At 39.8% G+C, this 12,312-nt stretch overlaps 1 protein-coding gene across 2 annotated transcripts in view; it reads left to right on the forward strand.

Moving 5' to 3' along the window:
• Positions 1-12,312, forward strand: part of ANKFN1 (ankyrin repeat and fibronectin type III domain containing 1) — a 343,361-nt gene that overhangs the window by 270,731 nt on the left and 60,318 nt on the right. For both annotated transcript variants that reach the window (XM_021067257.2, XM_084983129.1), the window contains exons 10-13: positions 634-741; positions 9,803-9,902; positions 10,203-10,335; positions 10,814-10,930. In XM_021067257.2, the coding sequence (XP_020922916.2) occupies positions 634-741; positions 9,803-9,902; positions 10,203-10,335; positions 10,814-10,930 (458 nt within the window). The remainder of the gene's footprint in view (positions 1-633; positions 742-9,802; positions 9,903-10,202; positions 10,336-10,813; positions 10,931-12,312) is intronic.

The following is a 12,312-nucleotide window of genomic DNA, read 5'->3' on the forward strand; positions in this document are numbered from 1 at the left end:
AATTTGCCATGTAAGCTAATACTGTATATTTAGAGACTGAGCAGACAGGGTGGTTGGTGGCTCAGAGTATGTGCACGAGTTGCTGTGCCAGCTAACCAAAGCAGACATTCATTAGAGCAAAATGTAGATTTCCATTTCTTGGCATCTGACATGAGCTCTTTCCTTGGAAAGAAATGTCAATTTGGCCAAAAGTGTGAAACCTACAATAAAAGCATTGGGACTGTGGATTTCATCTAGTCTGCACATTGCCACCCCTTTCTTTTCTACTGTGGAAATCCAGTTGCAACTTGGGGTGCAGGGGAACCGATTAGGACAAGGATGCTGAAGAGGGTAAGGAGCTGGCGGGAGGGGAAACTGGACTCCCCGGTTCCCTATTTTCTTTTGGCTTTCCACCATTTTCCCTTGCCTTAAAACTGCCCAACACAAGAAACCAACCACAATTACTGTTTTGCACAGGGCCTGACAACGGCAACTTCCAAACCTTTGGCAGCGCCTGCTAGTTGTGCAAGGGCTAGGTGCTCATCTGCAAAGGCTGTGGGTAGTATGAGCAAAACTCAGCTCCTGAGGCAGGGCAGGGAAAAGGCCTCTCCCCTACTTGAAAATTTTACTCTGTTTGTTTCTTTTGTTCAATAGACTGGAAAGACTACGACGACAGAGAGCCCAGGCACAAGGGACGGAGTGAAGTTTTGGAAGGTCTGCTGCAGCAGGTCCGAGCCCTTCATCAGCATTATAGTTGCCGGGGTAAGGATAAAAATCTGCACTGGGCCACTGACGGAGGTCTCAGTGGCGCCGGTAATTTTAGTAGTTTCCTAACTGGGTCATACCTTCTCATTCATCAGGGAGGGAAAGAGATATTAATATTTGTACATCTGGAATCACTTTACAGCACTATCTTGCTCTCAACCCTTCAGAAGAGACTTCCCTCTCCCTTCCTTCCCTTTCTCTTTCTTTTGCACCCTCTCTCCATAGGAACAGTTTGAAAACAAGCACAAGGAAAATAGCTGCTGTCTTGAGTTCCTTTCCCTTTGAATTGTTCCTTCACAAAACTTCTCAGTGTGCTGGGTCTTTGGGATACTCACCCTCAAACTTTTCTCCTGCAACAGAAATTCTGTGAGCACCCTTAAGAAAGCTCCACCAATTATAACAGCAACAATAGTATAAACTTTTGTGTATATTTATAATAAAAAATTACATGCAATTTAACATCCACTGTCTCTTTTTCATCCTCATTTTGGCAATTATCCCTGAAGCTAAGTGACTTGACCAGGTCACAATGCCAAGAATCAAGACACTAACCTCGGTTTTCTCTCTCCAAGTCCAGTCTTCCTGCCACACCTCATTTTTGTCTCCCACCCTTAGAGCAAGACTGGGTACTGGATTTTAATCTCACCCAGCATTTTAATCATCTCCCCCTGTACTGCTGCTCAGGAGAAAGTAGAGCATACCTTCTCCAGGCCTAGCCAACTACACCCAGAAAATCTCTGAGAACCTCTTTAAAAATTATTTTCTACTTAGGCTGTTCAGATGGGACAACGTCAGGTTTTTAATTTGTGTATGATCTGTGGAGGAGACATTTGGTTTTATTCAGAGAATTAAAGTTCAATAAAGTTTTCACTTTACACGTTCCTTCACCCATTAGACTTCTAACCGCACTGACTTTCTAGATCCAGGGCACTATTGGACCAGCTAGGTAAGAAATCCATGGTTGAAACTAAGAGATGCTAGATGAGTTTTGACTAGGTATAAAGAAATCATATTTATTAGCAAAAAGTTGTTCCCAATTGCCATATAGCTATGGCAACAGACCCCTTCAGAAACATTGGTCATAGCTAGAAATGAAGGCAAGTGTTTGCAAAAAAAAAAAAAAATAAGGTTCTCCCTGGTGAGTGGTTCATTAGGAGATGTAAATATGCATGGAAGAGGCTTGAGCAGAAAACCCAAGTGGGATTTCACTCCTAGATCCCCAGTAGGAAAACATTAGCCAGACCAGGGCCTTCAACATTCCGCACTGACCAAGGTACACTCAGTTCTCAGTTAACCAGGGCCCATTTAACCAAGCTAGGCATTACCTAGGTTCCTTTCTCTCCTGACTCTCCATCATTCCCCTAACTATCGGTTCCTGCATGGCAGGCAAAGGTAATAAAGCAACTGGATAGATTATTCTTTCAAATTCATAAGCCGCTTTGTGTTTGATCTTTATCAGAGTGGCAAAGCTGAAGCTACTCATGACAATGAGGGATTATTTTTTTTACATTATTTGAGGATTTAGATGGTCTCCCCATTACTATTAGGTTAAATTCCAATGATCAAGAAGTGATTGTCTAGATAGCACAAATATTTATATCAACTTATATCATGTTTCCCACCATAGGGGTATAAATATACCCACAATATCAGGAAAGACTGAAGTAAGTCATAAGTTAGAACTTCCCAATGGAGGAATATTTTTAGACTGAAATGTACTTTGGACAGTTAAGCAGTACCCAAAGTGTGTTCCAAAGAAGAGTGATTCTGTAAGACACTCAGTTTAAAAAAAGATCTCCAGTCAAGTAAATTTGGACATTGTTTCACTGTATATCTCTCTCTTGGAAATGTAAAACAGACATTAAAATAATAAAGATCCTCTAAAATATAACACAGATGAACCTATCTATAGAACAGCAACAGACTCATGGACATGGAGAACAGACTTGTGGTTTCTAATGGGGAGAGGGAGGGAGTGGGATGGACTGGGAGTTTAGGATTAGTAGATGCAAACTATTGCATTTGGAGTGGATGATCAATGAGGTCCTGCTGTGTAACACAGGGAACTATATGTAGTTACTTGTTATGGAACATGATAAAAGATAATATGAGAAAAAGAATGTACATACGTGTATAACTGGGTCACTTCGCTGTACAGCAGAAATTGACAGAACATTGCTGGAGTTTTCTTGTGGTGTAATGGGTTAAAAATACAGCATTGTCACTGCAACAGCCCAGGTTGTTGCTATGGAGCAGGTTTGATCCCTGGCCCAGGAACTTCTGCATGCTGCAGATGCAGCCAAAAAAAAAAAAAAAAAAAAAAAAACAAAGAAAAGAAAGAAAGAAATTGACAGAGTATCGTAAATCAACTATAACAAAAAAATTTTTAAATAATAAAGATGCTAATAAAAAGACACTTTGGTGAGGCAATTATTCTCCAAACTTATTTGGCCATTGTAAAACATTTTTTACAAAATTAGTGTTTCAAAGGCATAAACTTTGGGAAACATTGGCCATAACATACCAAGATTTTTAAAAATGCTCTTCTAAAATGATTTAACATAAATCTAAGTCTACAAAGATAAGTGAAAGATAATTAGGTATTGCATACAGAAGACTATAAAATTGTTATTTACAATACTCTACCTAACTACATTGAGATACTATGTGGCTTATAAATTTTATAATTGGAAAAAATAATTATTTCAAATCCCTGTTCAACCACTTACTGTGTATCCTTGAGAAAAGCACTTAACTTCTCTAAGCCATGGCTTCCCCATCAGAAAAAAATCAACATAATAATATCTACCTTTCAGAATTGTTACAAGAATTATATTAGATAATAGATTAAGCTCACCAGGCATAGCATAGGTATGTTACAAACTCTAGCTTATTTTCTTCCATTGTTCTTCCAAATAAAGAATGGGGTGCCCTCCATCTTCAGCACTTTATACATCCTAGAATTAAAGTGTAATCATTGACTCCACTGTAATTGAAACTATCTGCTACATCTTAGTTGCTAAACATACCAGCATGAATAAAATAAACTGCCTGTGCTTCAAGCAATTAAAAGCTGAAAAGCTAGCACTACCTTCAGAGTCCAGAAAACCATTGCTTCAGAGCCCTGAACTAAGCAGAGACAGAATAGAAGTCACAGTGGTTCTCAGAAAAGTGAGTTTAGACCATGCCTCAGTAAAGATGGGCTATATAATGCTGCAGTATCCAAATGACCCCCAAAATACTTATTTCTCACACATGCTCTATGTCTACCATTGGTCAGCAGAGGGCTATCCCTCTCTTTTCATGATCCTCTTTCTAGAAATATTTGTCAGCACCCAGAGGACAAAGAAACTTTTGAAGGTCTCAAATGGGCAGAACTTTATCATTTACACTCAAAATTCACTGGCAAAATTGGTCACATGGCCCCAATACAACCACAAGAGCTCTAAGAAATACAATTCTACCATGTGCCCACAGTGGAGGAGACCTAGAATATTTGGCATTTTCATGGGTCTCTTTCCCAACTGGTAGTAGCATTTCTCATTTTTTTTCTCAGTCTAATTTTTTTGGCCATGTCCATGGCATGAAGAAGTTCCCAGTATCAAACTCAAGCCACAGTAGTGATAACACTGAATCCTTAGTCACTAGACCACCAGGGAACTCCTAGTCTAATTATTTTGTAGTTTAACCTTCATTTTGACTTACGTTGTATGTAACTATACTTTGAGGCCAGATTATGTAGGTTCCAATGCAAGCTGGACCTCTACAAAGCTGTATTACCTTAAGCAAGTCGCCTATCTTGTCCACACCTCACTTTGCTCACCAATAAAATGCAGTTAAGATTACATAAACATGTCAGTCATCTGAGGACTGAATGACTTAAAAGAAGTAAAGCACTAAAACGCATTTTATTATTAAATAAAAAGCAGTTTCTCCCATCTTCCATTTTCTATTCCCAGAGGCTCAATTATTTTGATATTTTCTCCATCTTCATAAAAAACAGGCTTATATTGCCAAGTCTTAATTTTTTAAAAAATTAGGTTATTACCTCAGGTTATTTTTAACCCCTCCACCTTCTTATATGCACATATAAATCCTACCCCCTCATCTACCTAATATTATAATTTTAGTAAGATCAATATTTATTACTTCCTTTATTATCCTATAAATGTTATGATTATTTTCCTTTCCTGGCTAACTTTTTATTTCCCCTGTAGATAATAATCAACTTTTATTATGTGTTTTTTTAATTTTTCCATGTGGTTATAACTAACTAATCCCCCAGCTCTTCTCCAGTTCTACCAGTATTGTTTCAAGTGAATTTTCTTCAAGAAACCTCTCAGAAAGCCCTCTCACCTGCTCCATTCTAGACTGATTACTGGCTGCCTCTACATCTGCTACACAGCTGTCATCCTAAAATCTCCTTTTACTGTCATGTTGAGGACTCTTCTTGCCATTCTCCAATATTGGATTTCTTCTTTTTTGTACAGCATCTCTTCCTTTTTCTGGGGTTTGGTGGAGACTTCAGTAGCTTCCTGACAGATACTTGGGATTGGATATATTAAGTGTCTAAAGATATATATTTATTCTATTTAATATTTATTTAAGAATTTGGAAAAGTATAGAATTCTCAGTTGAAATCATTTTCCTTCATATTTTGAAGGCATGCCTTCATTGCTTTCTAGCTTTCAGTGCTAAAAAGTCTGATACTATTCTAATCCCAGAAGTTTTATATGAAATCTACTTGTTCCTACTCTGGAAAGTTTTTAAATTTTCTTTTTAACTTCAGGTCTAAAATTTCACTGTTATGTGCCTTCATGTTGGCTCTATTTTTGTCTGTTGTGCTGCATACTTGGTACACCTTTCAATATGGAAACTTACAGGAGTTCCCATTGTGGCTCAGTGGTAATGAGGACACAGATTTTATCTCTGGTCTTGACCAATGGGTTTAGGATCCGGTGTTGCCAAGAGCTGTGGTGTAAGTCCCAGATGTGGCTCGGATCTGCGTTGCTATGGTTGTGGTGTTGGCCAGCAGCTGCAGCTCCAATTCGACCCCTAGCCTAGGAACTTCCATATGCCACAAGTAGGGCCCTAAAAAAAGCAAACTTATAAACATATATATTTAGAGAGAAACGTACAGCTTTCAATTATGGAATATTTTCTTAAATTAATTCTTTAAGTATTTCTTCCTGTCCTTTTTCTCTGCTCTCTCCTATGAGAACTCTTAATCAGATACTGAACCTCATAAATTGGCTTTTAGTTTTCCTTTTTTTCCCTCTCCTACTTTCCATCCTCATGTCCCTTTTCTCCACTTCCTTGGAGATTTGCTCAATTTTATTTTCTATTTGGTTTTTCAGAATTCAGTAACCTATTTTTATTCGAACACTATCTATTGTTCTCTGAATATTTCTTTTACGAACCCCCATCCGTTTTACAAGGATGCAATGTCTTTGCTTATCTCTCAGGTTCTTAACGGTAGGCTTTGTTTCATTTTATGTTTTCTTTTCTCAGCATCGTCACCCCTCTAAATTGCTCTTTTGTTTTTGGCCTCTGTTTTTTTCTATAACATGCTTTTCACAGCTGCCTAGTGATCCTTAGGTGTCCACTTTGATGTGAGAGAATTCAAGAGCTGTCGGGAAGCTCTAAGCAAAGGGATAGGGCTCTTTATGTATACAGATCACCGTGGGATGATCTGGCATGGCCTTATCTTTAGGAAAACGACAAAGCCAATGTCAGAATCTTTAGGTGTATTCTTAATGCTAGTCAGAGCTCCAGAAAAGTTTCTTTCAGTGTTCTGCCTGGAGAATATAGATTCGAGTACCAGTGTTCCAAGAGTCCAGTGGGGAAATATTCTGTATGGAAACTTTGTTTAAATCCACCTGTTTTTAGTGTATACTACTCCCTCTATCCATTTTTACCCATTTTTACCCATACACCATGTCTTCCACTCTAAAGATCTCTGTTTTTACACTTTCCAGAGAATAGGCCACTAGCTTTCTTCCAGAGTGGAAAAGGGATAGTTGTCTACCCATGCAGGGTAGGGAAGGATAACTAGAAGTCTCTTTTTTTTTTTTTGTCTTTTTTTAGGTCCGCTCCCATGGCATATGGAGGTTCCCAGGATAGGGGTCTAATCCGAGCTGCAGCCACCGGCCTATGCCAGAGCCACAGCAACTCGGGATCCAAGCCATGTCTGTGACCTACACCACAGTTCACAGCAATGCCAGATCCTTAACCCACTGATCGAGAACAGGGATCAAACCCGAAACCTCATGGTGCCTAGTCAGATTCGTTAACCACTGAGCCACGATGGGAACTCCCTCTTACTTTTTTTTTTTTTTTTTTTTTTTTTGGTCTTTTTAGGGCCACAACCATGGCATATGGAGGTTCCCAGGTTAGAAGTGTAATTGGAGCTGTAACCCCCCGTCCTACACCAGAGCCACAGCAATGCAGGATCTGAGCCATGTCTGCAACCCACACCACAGTTCACAGCAATGCCAGATCCTTAACCCACTGATCGAGGCCAGGGATCAAACCCGAAACCTCATGGTGCCTAGTCAGATTTGTTTCTGATGTGCCACAACAGGAACTCCTAGAAATCTACTTTTTAAATAGATTTCAACAAATCCGCCTCATTTATCTCCATCCTCCCCACACTTCCAGCAGTATATAATGCCCACGGGGTGAGTCAGGTTACTTCTCAGCTTTCTCCATTGACAGTTTAGTATTCATCTTTCTCAATTCCGCCAAATCTATCTGTCCACCTGCTTTCTAGCTACCAAAATTCATTTGCTTTTGTCTCCTTTCCCTCCTTCCTTATAGATTTATGTCCCCTTCTCTTTTTTTAATCCCTGTACTCCACTTTTAGTAAGGTTTTGGGAGAGAATGGTTTGTGATAATTATGTTCAATATGCTGCCTCTAATCAGGAATCTGAGCAGGATTATTTTCAAGTAGAATATGACCAGCCAAATTCATGTTCAAGTTAGAAAAAAAAAGTGCTTTTGCTTTGTTCTGCCAAGAATAACCATTACAAGCTTGAAGCTGGCATGAAAGCCTATGTCAGTCAGCTCATTCCCTACTGCTCCTAAAGGATCATAGGCAGAGCCACACTGGGCCTCAGCCATGAGCCGTCTGCCCAGATTTCCATTGTCCAGCAGCAGTGGATATGGACCACATTCTCATCTCCAATCACACGTCTGTCAGGAGTTTGGTTGTGACTCAACAACTTCAGCTTCCCTTCATTAATTACCTTTAAGATGAGAATTAGATGAGCGATCAGCTGGTTCAGCTCTAGGGAGCACTGTTTGCAAAGACTGTGATCGTAAGTCTACAGCTTTTATCAGTGGGAGCTTCATGCTCCAGGTTGTAAATAAAAGAGCTAAATAGAAGCAATGGATGATTTTCTCATCACTGTAACCATAAAACCTTATACATAGTAGTGTCCCAGTAAATATTTACTCAGCGAATGAATGTCTGTTTTTCAGGATATTGGCTTTTCTATCTTGGACAATCCACTTATCCTGTCTGTTTCCTCTTCTGAATAATGAGGTTGATAATCGTACCTAGGCCCACCACTATTTCTATAAGCCGACACTGGGGAAAATACCCTAGAAAGCTAATAGTGGTTCTACTAAAGCAGCAGGATGATATGGATGAGACTATGTTGTTTTTTTCTAAGCCGCAGACTTTCTGTAACGTGCCTATATTAATTTTATAATGAAAAAAAATTAATGGAATTGTAGACTAACAAGAAGGCTTTGCCAACACTGAAGAGTAGGTGAATGTTAAAAGGCAGTGGGGGAGTTCCCACTGTGGCTCAGCAGTAAGGAGCCTTACTAGTATCTGTGAGGATGCGGGTCCGATCCTTGGCCTCTCTCAGTGGGTTAAGAAAACGCCATTGCCATGAGCTATGGTGGAGGGCACAGATGGGGCTCAGGTCCTGTGTCCCTATGGCTATGGTGCAGGGACACAGGATCTGATTCGACCCCTAGCCTGGGAACTTCCATATGCTACAAATGCAGCTATTTAAAAAAAAAAAAAAAAAAAAAGACAAAAAAGGGGTGGGAGTGGCAAAATAGTTGATTCCCTTTTTTTTTTTTTTTTTTTTTTTTTTTTTTAGGGCTCCACCCATGGCATGTGGAAGTTCCTAAGCTGGGGGTCAAATCAGAGCTACAGCTGCTGGCCTATACCACAGCCACAGCAACGCAGGATCTGAGCCACATCTGTGCCCTCCACCATAGCTTATGGCAATGGCGTATCCTTAACCCACTGAGAGAGGCCAGGAACTGAACCCATGTCCTCATGGATACTAGTCAGCTTGTTACCACAAGCCATGCAGGAATTGCTGATTCCATTTCTTTTATCCCATGTCACAAGAAATCACTCATAAGGAGAATAAAATTAGAATTAAATGTTACTCATTTCCAACATTTATGAGGAGCTGTTCATTCATTGAGTTAACCACTGGCATCTCAAGATACAAAACCTTCTTTGTGGGGGCCCTGCCAACAGCATATGGAAGTTCCTAGGCCAGGGTTCAAACCCGAGCCGCAGCAGCGACCCAAGCTGCTGAAGTGACAATGGCGGATCCTTAACCCAATGTGCCACTAGAGAACTCCAAAAGCTTCTTCTTTTTTTTTTTTTTTTTTTTTTTTTTTTGTCTTTTCTAGGGCCGCACCCCCAGCATATGGAGGGTCCTAGGCTAGGGGTCTAATCAGAGCTGTAGCCGCCGGTCTACACCATAGGCACAGCAATGTGGGATCCAAGCCACGTCTTCAACCTACACCACAGCTCACAGCAATGTAGGATCCCCAACCCACTGAGCGAGGCCAGGGATCGAACACTCAACCTCGTGGTTCCTAGTCGGATTCTTTAACCACTGAACCACGACAGGAACTCCCCCAAAAGCTTCTTGATGGAATGAATGAGCTGAATCCCTACATGAAACTAAGGAATAAGTAACACTGAGGAGACAGAAGAAAGGCAAACAGGTAGAAAGAAGGCCCCGAGAGTAAATTCCAATGGAATTTACACTGCATTTTTTTTGTTTGTTTGTTTCAGAAAGTTCGAAATTACAAGCCACAGGCCGAAAGCAGTCAGTCTCAAGGAGCCTGAAACACCTATTCCATTCCTCAAACAAGTTTGTGAAGACCTTGAAACGGTAGGTCCCATGCAGGTTTTCCAAGAAGTCTTACCTTCTCAGGAATCTGCTGGTTTGGGCTCTGAGTGGAAACTTGGTAGACATTTCTTATCATTGAAAGAATATAAAATTCACTTTTCTTCTGAGAATTTGGACAAGGTGTTAATTTCTCTGCATTCTAACCAATAAACTGTGGTACTTAACAAGAATATGCTCATAGGTATACTTTATCTTGTGTCATGTCCAAAAATATGTTTGCATGTTTCAGGCTTGGTCAAGGAGATGATTGAGGATAATTTTTATTTTGTTTTTTCTTTTTAGGGGACTCTACATAGCTGTTATATTTTATTACAAAGACAATATGTTAGTCACCAATGAAGATCAAATACCAATTGTTGAAATAGATGACTCTCACACCAGTTCCATTACACAAGATTTTCTGTGGTTCACAAAGGTATCCTGAGTTCTAATTTCATTCTTACCCACTTTGTACCAATAGTACTGCACATAAACCTCTGAAACTTTAGTTGAGGGGTTGAAGGGTCTCCAGTGATCAAAGTATTGGGGTGGGAGTAAATTATCTCAAAGGTCTCTTTCAGCCCTGATATGCCCTATGTCACAAAAAATGCCAAAATAGTATCTACACTACATTTTCAAAGCAAAGAAGTTTGCATCTTGTCAGATAGTGTCTCCGCTATTCTGAGTTATGGGATCATTTGGCAAAGACTAAAATGGGGATCTGATTGTTTCATTAACATTCAGATCTTTTTCCAATTGGACAGAGATCAAAAAGTTGTTTTGCCTGTATCTGAAAATGGACTGGAGAACAAACATCAGGGGTCAGGTTTCCTTCTCCCTGATTTGCTTTGATGCCACAATTTGAATCATGTACAGGCTTGAATGATGATATGACCTCATGACTTCTTTTGCAGCTGTCTTGTATGTGGGAAGATATAAGGTGGTTGAGGCAAAGCGTACCTATCTCCATGTCCTCATCCACAGTCCTGCAAACACGGCAGAAGATGCTCGCAGCAACAGCTCAACTGCAGGTGAGGGGCCAGGTTTCAACCCAGATCTCTAAGGAAATTTTAGAAAAACTTGGCCAGTTCAATTACCATCCCCACCTGGAAAAGATAAAGGTGGATTCCTTGCTCTTTTAGATCCTAGACATATGGAGTCTTCTTGGACAGTTTGAGCTGAACACCTACTTTTGTAGGGAACTTGTGCTTTTGGCTCTCTCCTGAAGAGTCTAGGAGTAAATGAGGAGTAAATGAGGAGGGAAGATATTTGAATTCTGGATTGATATTAGTCAAATCACTTCTTTCTGGGCCTAAGTTTCATCACTTCCAAATTAAGTTTAACCCTAGAACTCCTGAAGAGCTTTTGAAGCTTGTGTACATATGAGTATATGAAGATGGAAAAGAGACCAGCAGGTACTTTAGAGTTTCTTGGCTTGATGCTTATGGTGAAGCAAAGGCATTTGCATATATTTTTTGATAATTAAAAAAAGAACTCTTAAAATCATACCTTTAAGTCTGAATGTATTCATCCTTCTGTACTGTTAACCCAATCAGATCAGATCCCCAAGCCCTGCAAGAATCTCTGTAGGTTACAGAGTCCCTCCTAGAAATGACATTAAATTCTAACCAATCTCTTCTGGGTTTTCCTTTCATCATTTTTTGGTATTATCTGAATTTGTGGTTCTTAGCACAGAAAAACATCTGCTACATAGAATTGGGGTCTCTAAGATATTGCCAAGGCTTTATCAGTGATGACTATCTACCTACAAAGCTATCAATTCTATTAACCCCAGAACTACACTTAACAGGAATCTACATAAGCTGTGTTTGGTCAGACCATACCAGCCAAAGCATAAAAATAGAGTCATAATAACAAAAAAAAATGTCTACAACTCCACCCCTCCCCTGCAAATTATAGGAATTTCATTTCTTGACCCACATAACAATAATTTGATTCCCTGAAATCATAATAATTAATGTCTTGCTATTATAATTAATTGTGAAAGGTAACTCAAACCCCCCATGCTATATCCATTGCACAGGCTGTTTACTGCCTTATGTCCTCAGTGAGATTTTTTAAAAAATAGTGCTCTCCATTTCAACTCATTCTTGCTTACAGAATCATCTCCTTCAACACAAGAAGTTCTTAGAGCTGGGCCATGATAACTGTGCTGAAATCAAAAGGCTTCTTCCTTTCACCACTGACCAACTTAAGTTGGACCAAGCCACTGTACCTTAAATAGCTTTCTTTAGGATAAAGTCTATTCCCAGTAGGCTCCTTGATCCCTTAGTAAAGTTCTTTCCTAGGCGTCCTTAGTAGACCCTCCCATTAGCCCATCACAGAGCCCAGACATGCTTAGATCACAGACTGAACGACTTTAGAATTTTAAATGGGGCTCTTTATTGCATGT

This window comes from Sus scrofa, chromosome 12 (assembly GCF_054392235.1).
Source record: "Sus scrofa isolate SSC_HxYL_T2T_F1_AM1 chromosome 12, Sscrofa_HxYL_maternal_Yorkshire_Landrace_v2.0, whole genome shotgun sequence".
In the NCBI taxonomy this organism is placed as follows: domain Eukaryota; kingdom Metazoa; phylum Chordata; class Mammalia; order Artiodactyla; family Suidae; genus Sus; species Sus scrofa.